Source organism: Salvelinus sp. IW2-2015, unplaced genomic scaffold (assembly GCF_002910315.2).
Source record: "Salvelinus sp. IW2-2015 unplaced genomic scaffold, ASM291031v2 Un_scaffold1352, whole genome shotgun sequence".
In the NCBI taxonomy this organism is placed as follows: domain Eukaryota; kingdom Metazoa; phylum Chordata; class Actinopteri; order Salmoniformes; family Salmonidae; genus Salvelinus; species Salvelinus sp. IW2-2015.
This window is the reverse complement of record NW_019942855.1, coordinates 263,382-275,042: the sequence shown is the minus strand read 5'-3', so window position 1 is coordinate 275,042 and position 11,661 is coordinate 263,382. Positions and strand designations below refer to the sequence as shown.

General features: G+C 41.0%; 1 protein-coding gene and 1 long non-coding RNA gene across 2 annotated transcripts; one reads left to right on the top strand and one right to left on the bottom strand.

Annotated features, from left to right (window-relative positions):
- Positions 1–1,390: 1,390 nt before the first annotated feature.
- LOC112070533 (acidic leucine-rich nuclear phosphoprotein 32 family member A-like) lies at positions 1,391–6,797 on the top strand. Its single transcript, XM_024137959.2, is given in 11 exon segments — positions 1,391–1,535; positions 3,749–3,770; positions 3,773–3,829; positions 3,832–3,899; positions 4,034–4,151; positions 5,001–5,114; positions 5,117–5,146; positions 5,149–5,199; positions 5,481–5,584; positions 5,876–5,924; positions 6,082–6,797. Coding segments are annotated over 11 exon segments (735 nt in total). The 5' UTR covers positions 1,391–1,481; the 3' UTR covers positions 6,150–6,797.
- A 2,252-nt stretch (positions 6,798–9,049) lies between these two features.
- LOC112070534 (uncharacterized) lies at positions 9,050–10,965 on the bottom strand. The gene is made up of 4 exons (XR_002893921.2): positions 10,849–10,965; positions 10,500–10,586; positions 10,036–10,168; positions 9,050–9,713 (listed from the first exon to the last, which is right to left on the bottom strand). It is a non-coding gene; the product is annotated as an uncharacterized lncRNA (long non-coding RNA).
- Between the last annotated feature and the right edge of the window lie 696 nt (positions 10,966–11,661).

Sequence of the window (11,661 nt, the reverse complement as noted above, 5' to 3'; positions counted from 1 at the left end):
ACAGCTCTGCGCACAAGAAACACGCAGTATGCAGTTCTCTTCTCACATTCAAGGCAGAACAAGGGCATATAGTCAGAGGGACACACCCAGCGGAAATATGGTGCTGGCAAATGCGACAAACAGCAATACCCAAAAATGGTTCCAAATGATCCTGCAGGCACGGTGCGGAAACTGGCCAGGAAAGTGGAAGAAGACTGTCGAGAACGAAATTACCTGAAATGTACATGACATGAGCGACAGATTCTCATGAAATGTGTTCTCTCAAGCCAGCAAAGTCGGTGCATTTGAGAAAAACAATTAGTAGCGCGCAAAGCTTTACGTTTTCCATGCTTTTTAAAGCAATGTCGGAGCGCCATACAGAACTGACCTCAATGATAGGTAATGTTAATGATTTTTGTTCGTTTTAATCATCAATAAATTACATTTCACTGTATTGCATTTTGCTGGCAAGATGGCGCCGYCGTAGACAAGTCAGGTGACCTTGTTTTTCTCCATCACCAATGCATGATTGTTGGTTCATAAGGGATGCGGAAGTCAATGTAGCCTATTGTAGCCTACCTACACAATTGCAGTAGCTGGTTGGGATATGTGGTGAGACCATTGTCTCAATCGTGCACATGTAATGGCGGCAATGGGGGTCTCTGATGCGACCACTTTTTAATGTGTGAGTGGTTTCGGTGTGTCAATAAATCTTGGTGGCAACAATCCTGCATTCCACACATTCTTGGATATAAAAAAAAAACAGGAGTTTGGCTAGGCATAAACCACTATGGCTTACATGTCACCAGATGTTGCCGCAGTTGCATGCTGCTCGTTCTTCATTAGCCTGTGTAGGGAAACCGCGCTTTGAGTTTTCCATGGGTGTAGTGCATAAATGCGTACTTAAATAATTATGAGGCCCAATGCCAAAATGATGTTGGCAGCAGACTCGCCGACACTCACAATGATAAAATGAGGAAGATGTCAAAAACGTCGATTGAAAGGTTTTAAACACCGCACCTGCGTGCGTAATTAGCCATCATGAAGGTGTCCATAACCTACTTCTAAATGAAGGCAACATTTTGACAATTACATCTTAAATTAATTGCTAAGGAGAATCCTCACTGTTAAGCCAAATTTCATCATTTAGTTGTGGGCTAAGTAAATCCTGATAGACAAGAGTTCCATGTTGATGTGTATATACTTTGGATGTCAACTTAAATACTGAACATACAACCAAACATGGTGTAGAAAACCCCACCCAATCTTATAATCGCCTTTTATTGGTGGGTGATKTTTTGTAAATCCTGTCCCCCTTTTTGTTGGCGATTGTAATTGGTCAATGGTGACGACAATCCCAACTCACATTCCCGCCTACCGAGGAGATCAAGTTTGAATGAACAACAGCAGTCTGTTCAAGGAGTAGTAGTTGCAATTTCAGTAAAAAATACTTTTACTTCTGTATACTTGGTTTATAAAATCGGTGGACTAGTTTTCTCAAGATGGATATGAAGAAAAGAATTCATCTAGAATTGCGGAATCGCACGCCATCTGATGTAAGCTAACGTTGAGATCGTATTGTTTGCAATTGTTTTAATGATAGTGTGATATGCAAAGGGTTACAAAGTTTTTTTCGCGAGTTAGCAATGTTGCCATCACCGGAGCAGTTTGTGTTACATTGTTGCTGATATTTATCACCGTAATTGCCGCTCTAGACTTCGTAGCCAACTTAAAACGATTAGAAGGAAYCATGTCTGAAAGTGCAGTTGGTGAGAATGCACCAATACACCTAATTTTCATATCTGTATTTAAAAGGCAAGCGTGAGCCATATTGCCTAATGGTAACTTTGTAGTCCTGAACGCGCCCTTTTCCTTCCCATCAACAAGGCGCATTCATAGCCTCTTTTCAGCTAATTCATTGTCAGTTCTCATACATTTTAACGTTACTATTTTAGCGCATGCATAAGCTACAAAATGTCCTTGATTTTTGTACCCTGGCGATTGCTCGCTCACAACTTATTACGCAGCACAGGCTATACCTATTGGAAATGGTTTGGTAACCGATCAATGGTCTGTCTACGGATTGTTTATCCAAAGATAGGCTAATTCCTAGACTGTCAAATAGACGTGTGTATCGTTCGTTGGGTAGGCTATATTTACCGTGCGTGGTAGGCTAGGCCTACTTTTTGTATTTGTTATAATAGCCTAGGTATTAGTAACGTTAAGTGCATAGCCTACACAACTAATTTAAAACCGCAATGAAAAGGTTTTGTCCGTCCTAGGATTTTAGTGCAGGTTATCACGTGTCAAGAAACATCTCTCGGCTCATTCTAAACAATGTGCACATTCAGAGAATATCATGCATTGACAGACTATTGCCGAATAAGAATCAAAAAAGCATGTTAATGTTTTACATTATGGCTCGTTTGGTTGCATAGGCTATACGCATGCTTGGATTCCCACTTGAAAAACGATGAGTTTGACCCTGGTTTCAGTATCAAACAATAGAGAATAATTTTCTGTCAAGCTAAGCACATAAAAACCGACAGGCAATTTCGGGCTGCGGTGCTCCAGTTTCAAGATCTAGGACAAGCCGCCATTTTACCGAGAAACAAAGGCAACGGTTTCTATCGAAGATACCGTGTACATTGCTGTGCGTTCATTTAACACGAACGATAACAACTTTTTCCTGCATACCTTTAAACATATTGCAGTAGGCTACAATCCAAATCGTCAACTCTTTATGAGTAAACCATAATGTAACGYTTGGTTTTCTTGCGCCCMCTGCCAACCCAGCCAACTTCTAATCGGCAGCCCCTCCTACTCGCTTGATGACCCATTGCACGACTCGTAGCAGGTTGTTTTCGCTTTTAGAGCAATGAAAATCGACAAATACACCCACACGTCGATCATAGTGCGTGGTTTACCCCTTATTTAGTCGAATTTGTTACGTGCGTAATACGTGCATAATTTTCGGGTTTGGCTCTCACCGGCAGCACAGATGGTCTCTAATCCAGGGTATAATATCATGCCAATGGTCCACTCAGCATAATGTTAATTTCAACCGTGAACAGAAGTTGTTTTCATGCCTAATTTTAATATACCAGAGGTGTCTGTGTTTGCGTATGAGCTGGTTGGGTTAATTTTGTGACTACACAATGGAATACAAGCAGCAGCACCAATTTTAAAATATTTATATTGATCATTGTCCTCTTAGGAACTAATGAATCCGGTGTGAGTCCTGTGCAAAACATTAGTCTGCTATTGTTCCCAAAATTGTGAATTGCAAATCTATACTATATATCTACTATATTATTTATTAATTGTTTAGTATCAATCTAAATGTGTATGTACTACATGTATATCTGTGAGAAATCACCTCATATTTTACAAAACATATCCGTGGAAATATCATATCTCTAAATACACCCAATATCTAATGTTAAAAATACATATCTTAAAGCACTAACCATCTTTATGTAACTTATTCCCAACCAGTGTCAGAATTGGCTGTAGCTATAGCAGACCCTCATTGGAATGGAATAAATGGAACAGAGTCAAACATGTGGATTCCATGTGTTTGATAGCGTTCCGGCCATTCCAATGAGCCCGTCCTCCTATTGCTCCTCCCACAGCCTCCTCTGTGTCAGATATGGACTTCATGCAGACTCCATTGCTTTGGGACTGTCCTCAAATGGACTGACAGGCATACTGTAGTTAGATATTTGGAGTAAAAATCACTTTACGTTTCCTATTCTCTTTTTTCCAGGTGAAAGAACTGGTGCTTGATAATTCGCTCTAAACGAAGGCAAAATTGAGGGCCTCACAGATGAATTTGAAGAGTTGGAATTTCTAGCACAATCAACGTTGGGCTGACGTCGGTCTCCAACTTGCCCAAGCTGAACAAGCTAAAAAAGTTGGTTTTCAATTTATTTTTCCAACAAAGTATTATTGGTGCCATGCTATTTCCACTTGTTGCAGTTTGGTGAACATGTGTTTTATGTATGTGCTGTTATGATGCGCTCATACAGTTGTTGCATTATTTTCTCCTCAGCTTGAACTCAGCGACAACAGGATCTCAGGTGGGCGTGAAGTACTGGCGGAGAAAATGCCCAAACCTCACACACTAAACCTCAGTGGCAACAAAATTAAAGACCTCAGCACAATAGAACTCTGGTATGCAGCGGGTGTCATGACAACGTATAGCTCTGTGTGTTTATATACTATACTGAACTCTGGTATGCAGCGGGTGTCATGACAACGTAGTATCCTTGTATATACTATACTGAACTCTGGTATGCAGCGGGTGTCATGACACGTAGTAGCTCTGTGTGTTTATATACTATACTGAACTCTGGTATGCAGCGGGTGTCATGACAACGTAGTACTCTGTGGTTTTATATACTATACTGAACTCTGGTATGCAGCGGGTGTCATGACAACGTATGTAGCTCTGTGTGTTATATACTATACTGAACTCTGGTATGCAGCGGTGTCATGACAACGTAGTAGCTCTGTGTGTTTATATACTATACTGAACTCTGGTATGCAGCGGGTGTCATGACAACGTAGTAGCTCTGTGTGTTATATACTATACTGAACTCTGGTATGCAGCGGTGTCATGACAACGTAGTAGCTCTGTGTGTTATATACTATACTGAACTCTGGTATGCAGCGTGTGATTGACAACGTAGTAGCTCTGTGTGTTTATATACTATACTGAACTCTGGTATGCAGCGGGTGTCATGACAACGTAGTAGCTCTGTGTGTTTATATACTATACTGAACTCTTGCCTCAAGGTGCTATTGGGTCTGGAAGGGAACCCTAAATGGACATAACATTGTCCAGAAAATACCTCATCATCAAATGTACCTCCATAACTTATATGTAAAGCTTTGAGGTAAACAATTAGCAACTAAACCTCCATAGTGTATATTTTAATCTAGTTGGAGTAGTCAGTATTAAAGAAAACAAACAAAGCCTAAATATTTATATTTCATCAGCAAGACTTCTCTTCTTTCACAGAAAAAATTAGAGACCCTCAAAAGCTTAGACTTGTTCAACTGTGAGGTGACCAACCTCAACGACTACAGAGACAACGTGTTCAAGCTCCTCCCCCAGTTGACGTACCTCGACGCTATGACAAAGACGACAAGGAGGCGCCAGATCGGACGCAGAGGCCTATGTGGAGGGACTGGATGATGATGATGACAGTGATGGTACGATTTAAGACAGATCCATACTTATTAAAATGTTGGTGAATAATATTCTGATTGGGCTGTGATTTGAAAGATGGATATGCAGCCATAGAACTCTGACATGACCTCTGTGTTTTTCTAATGGTAATTATGTTCATGATGATGTTCAATGTTTCCTTTTGTAACACCGGTATTCTACCAAGTGGCTGCAGTGAATGAGTTGCATTATAACTATTGTAACTTTGTAGTGGCCCTTATGCATTTTTGATCACCTTAATAGGCTAATTCTATTTCAACTGCAGAGGTAGATGAGGAGGAGGAGGAGGATGAGGATGAAGACGCCCCACCAAGAAAAGAGGATGATGACGATGAGGAAGAGGAGGAAGAGGAGGACCTAAGTGGAGAGGTGAGACTTGAGGATGGGGCTGCAAGATACTTTTATCTTGATCGACGCCTGCATGATAAGTTCAATGATTTACAATAAAAAATAAATGAAAAAAGGCCCACACAAAATGATCTTATACCTACCTTAAAGTGATGCAGACTGGGCTGATGTTTTCTAAACCAGCAAATACCTGGTCCCCCCCCCCCCCCCCCCCGAAGGTGCATCTCAACCACTGCACTGTGACATCATTATTTGAATATGACCCAGGGCACATGACAAGGGAGATTTTGATCTGCATTTGTCTCCTCTTAGGAGGAAGAGGAGGAGTTGGACGGCAAGGAGAGTGATGAGGATAATGAAGGTGAGTGTGGTGGAATCTCACTGCTGTCACCAAATGCGCATGGTCACAATATCGTGTGTAGCTTTAATGTTGGGACTGATTTTTAAAATAACACGTCTACTTAAACCATACTGAATGCTCTCCTGTTGAACGTGACCATTGCCTTTTGTTTTCCTAGAAGAGGAGCGAGGTCTGAAGAGGAAAAGGGATCTAGACGAGGAAGCAGAGGAGGAGGAAGACGACTGACGATGTGCTCACCACCAAGCTATGTTCTGATCAGACTGTTTTAACCTTGTATTCCCTGTCCCCTCCCACCCCTCTGTATTTGTCCGTTGTCATATATTGCAGTAGGCATGGGTAGTGTCATGGGCCAGCTGGGTAAAGGGTTGGTGTAAGGAAACAAGTTTGATTATTTTTTTCTTATATATTTTGTTGTACTTTTTGATTCCTTGTATTCTACTCATATCTGTCCCCTGCAAACCACTGGAAGGGCAGAAAGAGAACATTTCGTAAAAGTCCAATATTATTAGCTCTAACCTTTGTAAAGGTTTTGTTTTCTCAGTGATATTGATACCTTCTGTGTAAACAGATTTCTGATGATGATTTATGTATTTAAAGAGACAAACTACCAAAAAACCTTTTAGAAATGCATGTCTGAAATAGATTTTAAAGTCGACTACTGGATTTCAAGTATGACAGTTTCCTATACCCTTTTCTTATTCAGTGTCTTTTTCTTTCAGTGTACATTAAGCGTTTTGTGGTGTCGTCCGTATATCATATGTGCTGTTTTCATTATGGAAAGGGTGTTTAAACATTCATAGAGTGGCCTGTATACAGGCCATCTTTTAAACACAGTAAAGAATGTCTGCCCTTGTCAGAATGTTTCTCCTTAACCCCTAGCTTTGATAGTTCGGACATTACGTGTTATTTGTAAATACTGACCAAATCTATTTTTTTTCTATTACTCTTTGATAATGGCAGACATTTACACTTAATTAATTGTAACGATGAACTGTAGTAAGATATTGAATATCTGTGCAGCCGTACCTAAAGTAGACTAATTGAATCTGGTACACGATTTCCATTTTCACCAAATTATATTCACAGAAATACTCACTGAATCCAAATTTGTTATTGCTGTCCAACTCTTCAAATCCATATTCGTTCCCCACCTATATAATACACCGCTGGGCAATGTGCAAAGAAAACACCTTTTGCATTTTCTTTTCTTAAACCATAGGACAGTTCATGGTCAGATAGGCCTACCTCAGTCATGTTCCCCTTACATGTTTAACCCACTGTCATCAAAGCTAATACCTTACCATGAGACAAACTTTTGATTTTCTCCCTTTCACTTCAATAAATATTTTTTTTTTATACAAGTTGTGGTTTGTGATCTTTTTGAATTGCTTACATCGTCATCTAATAGTTGACAGCATTTTTTAAAATCCCAGATGCTTGTGCTACGTTGTACCTGCTTCCTAATGTACTGTAGCCTACTACTGACATCATGTGGAGAACCCAGGTAGTTCATGCTAAAAGGGAATGATCTGGTTTATCCACTCATTGTATTAACTTGACAAATTGATTTTAGTTGTTGGGACTTGTAGATCAATGAGGTGAAACAGGATGTATTATAGGCTAACTGACACAGTACAATGTTCTGTCTTTCTGAGAGAATTGTCATTCTGCACAGTTTCATCAGCACATAGTACAATTAGGCATTTAGATGGTCGTCGACCAGTATTTACTACACCTATAGGCCATCATCATCATCTCCACCAAATGGTTAGTTATCCTCCCATTCAAACAATACTGCAGCGCTTTTCACTCACCTTGCATACTGCTGCGTCTTCACAGTGAAACACACTGTGAATCCCTCCTTTAGGCCACTTGAGACCTCTGTCATTCTCTACGGGCTGACCTGACCTTATCCACCATGTTCACCTTCACTGTTGCCAGACTAGATGCCCACAGGGCGCTGTGCCTATAGTCTGGTGCTAGCCACCCACACCTGTAAGAGCTTAAGGCAACTTCTCCAATGTCCATACGGCACGACAATGAATGCCAGAGGGGTTGGCTAAAGCAAAATGTAACACCTGGCAACCACCCTACTGTACCTACATTTGTTTGCTAGGCGTCTTCATTGGATAAGGACACACTATTACAGTATAACATTTGAGGGGGGGTCTTTACAAGGTATATGTTAGGGGTAAAGATGTAAATAATTACCTTGTGTAAGTAATATTGCTGTTTCATTCATTTAGTCAGTCAACCCCTGCAGAGTATGTTACCGATTATGACAATATTATGACAATGGTACAAATAATGATTCCTSTGTAGAGGTATAGTATAGGTAACCTGAACTACAGGAAGTATCAGAGTCTTAACTTGAGTGGAATGGATCATGTGGAATACCTCAGATTAACAATGTGGGTAACTTTCTTAAATAGAATATTCATAGCTGAAAGGTATAAAGACAAATATTGTATTAATATTTCAGTTTGATGTACTGTTACGTACATAACCTAATTTCATGTTGACTAATATTYCAATTTACCAGATTTGAGTATTGTGTCGATTCAATCTAGAAAATACAGGATCTGTTTGAGTATACTTACAAATTGCCACCATTTGGGTGAAAACATAATTCAATCACAAGTGTGTCAGCCATCATTTTCATGACCACGATTTCTCCCAAAGACATGAGATGAATGTTTCTGCATAAAGAGTTAGCTAAAAACATKAYATATAACAAATAAATAGTAACAATAATACATTTTCCAACAAAACTTCTCCTAAAGATAATGACTGAGGCGACAGACAAACTGCCCATTAAGACTACATTTGGGTTGCTGTATGCCAGTCTGAGCCAGAGCTGCAGCTTTTTACAGACAACACATTCTTAGGAGAGATGAAGAAAAAAAACTGTCTTGAAATACACCTCATTCATGTCCCTGTAAAACTCATCATCCTCATTCATGTCCCTGTAAAACTCATCTTCATTCATGTCCCTGTAAAACTCATCATCCACAGTAGTTGGAACTAGTAGAAGACTCTTCCATTGGGAGGTTGAGATGTTGCAGCTTTGCTGTGAGTTGGTTTGCAGTGGATAGGCCATGGGGGAGGATTGGGGTAGAAGGGGGAAGTCAATCTCTTTCCCCAGAGTAGTCTCTGGTGATGGCAGGGTGGAGGTTGGAGGATTTGGGGGTGGCATTTCTGGGTGATGACAAAGGCTTTGCCACGTGGACTCAGAGGGGCATGACATGGCAGGTGGGGTGTGAGGACCCCGGGGATACACTGATGGTGCTCTGCAGTAGGGGGGAGGGGTGTATTGCGACTGATGATGTAATAACTAATCATAATGAAACCAAACCGGATATCAGGATACATCAATCGAAAAGAATTTAAAAAAAATCTTATAACAATAAATTACATTACCAGTTGGTTATTATGTTGTCAATTGAGGGATTTAACAGTGATGTCAATATGATTACATTATCGATAACAAAAATTGTTACACAAACGTTATAATCAGTCTTTACATTATCCGGTGGCTATTACATTATCAATTGCAACAGGAAGTACAAATGATACACAATGAAAGGGAGGGAGGACYCTGGACGTGGCATGGTGGTGATGGTGGTGCCATAAGCTAGAGGTCAGAGGTCAGACATTGTTTCCAACGGGGCTGACGTTCCTCAGGTTGTTGAGTTCCAGCTCCAGCTGGCGTATTTTAACGTCCTTGGTGTTCAGCTCCTCCTTCAGCTTTCTCAGCTCCTCCTGCTGCCTGAAGAACATCCTCAGTAGCTACAGAACAGAACAGAGGGATCAGGGTCACATAGCGTCCTGAAGAACATCCCCAGGAACAACAGAATAGAGGGATCAGGGTCACATAGCAACCTGAAGAACATCCCCAGGAACTACAGAATAGAGTGGAACAGTCCCACAAAGATAACAGGCTAAGACCCTAGTTTGTAATTGTGCTCAGGAAGTTATTTGAGCATTTGCACCCCATTCCAAGTAGTGTTTAATACACTCACTCACCAACCAACCAACCTTCTTCCCTCTCTTTTCATTATTCCATCACCCACCCCATACCTCCATCCACCAGTTATCTTGATGAACACACCTCGTTCTCTGTCCTGGGTGGCACGTTTTCCAGCAGGTCAATGCCGTGACCACCACACCTTTCTTTTCCTCACCGTGCCTTGAACACCAGCTGGTTGGCTCTGGTATCCCTTCTTCAGGGACATTACACTGGTCTACGCACACACACACCAACACACACACACACACACACACCACACACACACACACCACACACACACACACACACACACACACACCACACACACACAACACACACACACACACACACACACACACACACCACCACACACACACACACACACACACCACACACACACACACACACACACACACACACACACACACACACACACACAAACTTCATGAAAAAGGCTACGTACACTACACACACACTATATATTGATGTAAACATTTCCTCTCCCACTACTAGGACTATATCATAAGGTGTACTGAACATTCAAACTAAAGACACATGCACTGTACCTCGGTTGATACACTCAACCAGTCATTGGCTGAGAGGCAGGCTGGTCCCTGCCGTCATCGGATAGAGTCCCTTCCGTACGTCTCTGACTGCAACACCAGGAGAGACAGACTGAGAGCATGTTCCAATACTTAAGATCTCTGTTTCTTCCCAAGGGTGCACATGTTTGTTCCGACCCTGCACTGATTCAACATTCAATCTGATTCAACTGCCCTGGATTAAGATGAATGAGGTGTGTTAGTGCAGGGCTGTAACAAATATGTGCACACACCCTAAGGTCTTTCCGGGAATGGATTGAGAAAACACTGCTATATGAAGTGAGAGGGAGAAGGCATCCCCACTGACACTGACCCTCCTTGGGACTATCATGGAGAATGGGCTCGATCAGCCCCTTCAGCAGTCACCAGCTTGTAGAAGGCGAAACACCTCGCAGGCCTGACGTCCAAGCCCATGCTTAGGCATCACACCTGAGGAGGGAATGGAGGTACCTTAGACATCACCATAGTCCTGCTACTAGTATAACATTACCTTAGACATCACCATAGTGATGTTACTGTATAACATTACCTTAGACATTACCATATTAGACTGTATGAACATGTACTCATAGTCCTGGCTACTGTATAACATACTTAGACATTACCATAGTCCTGCTACTGTATAACATTACCATAGTCCTGCTACTGTATAAACATTACCTTAGACATCACCATAGTGATGTTACTGTATACATTACCTTAGACATTACCATAGTCCTGCTACTGTATAACATGTACCTTAGACATCACCCATAGTCCTGCTACTGTATAACATTACCTTAGAATCACCATATTGATCTACTGTATAACATTACTTAATACTCACCATATTGATGTTTACTGTATAACATTACCTTAGACATCACCATCGTGATGTTTACTGATAACATACCTTAGATATCACCCATAGTGATGTCTACTGGATAACATTACCTTAGACATCACAATAGTGATGTTAATGTAACATACAACATTACATTGTCCTGCTACGTATCTAACATTACCTTAGACATCACCAAGTGATCTGTTACTGGCATAACATTACCTTAGACATCACCATTGTCCTGTTACTGGTATAACATTGACCTTAGACATCACCATAGTGATGTTACTGTATAACATTACC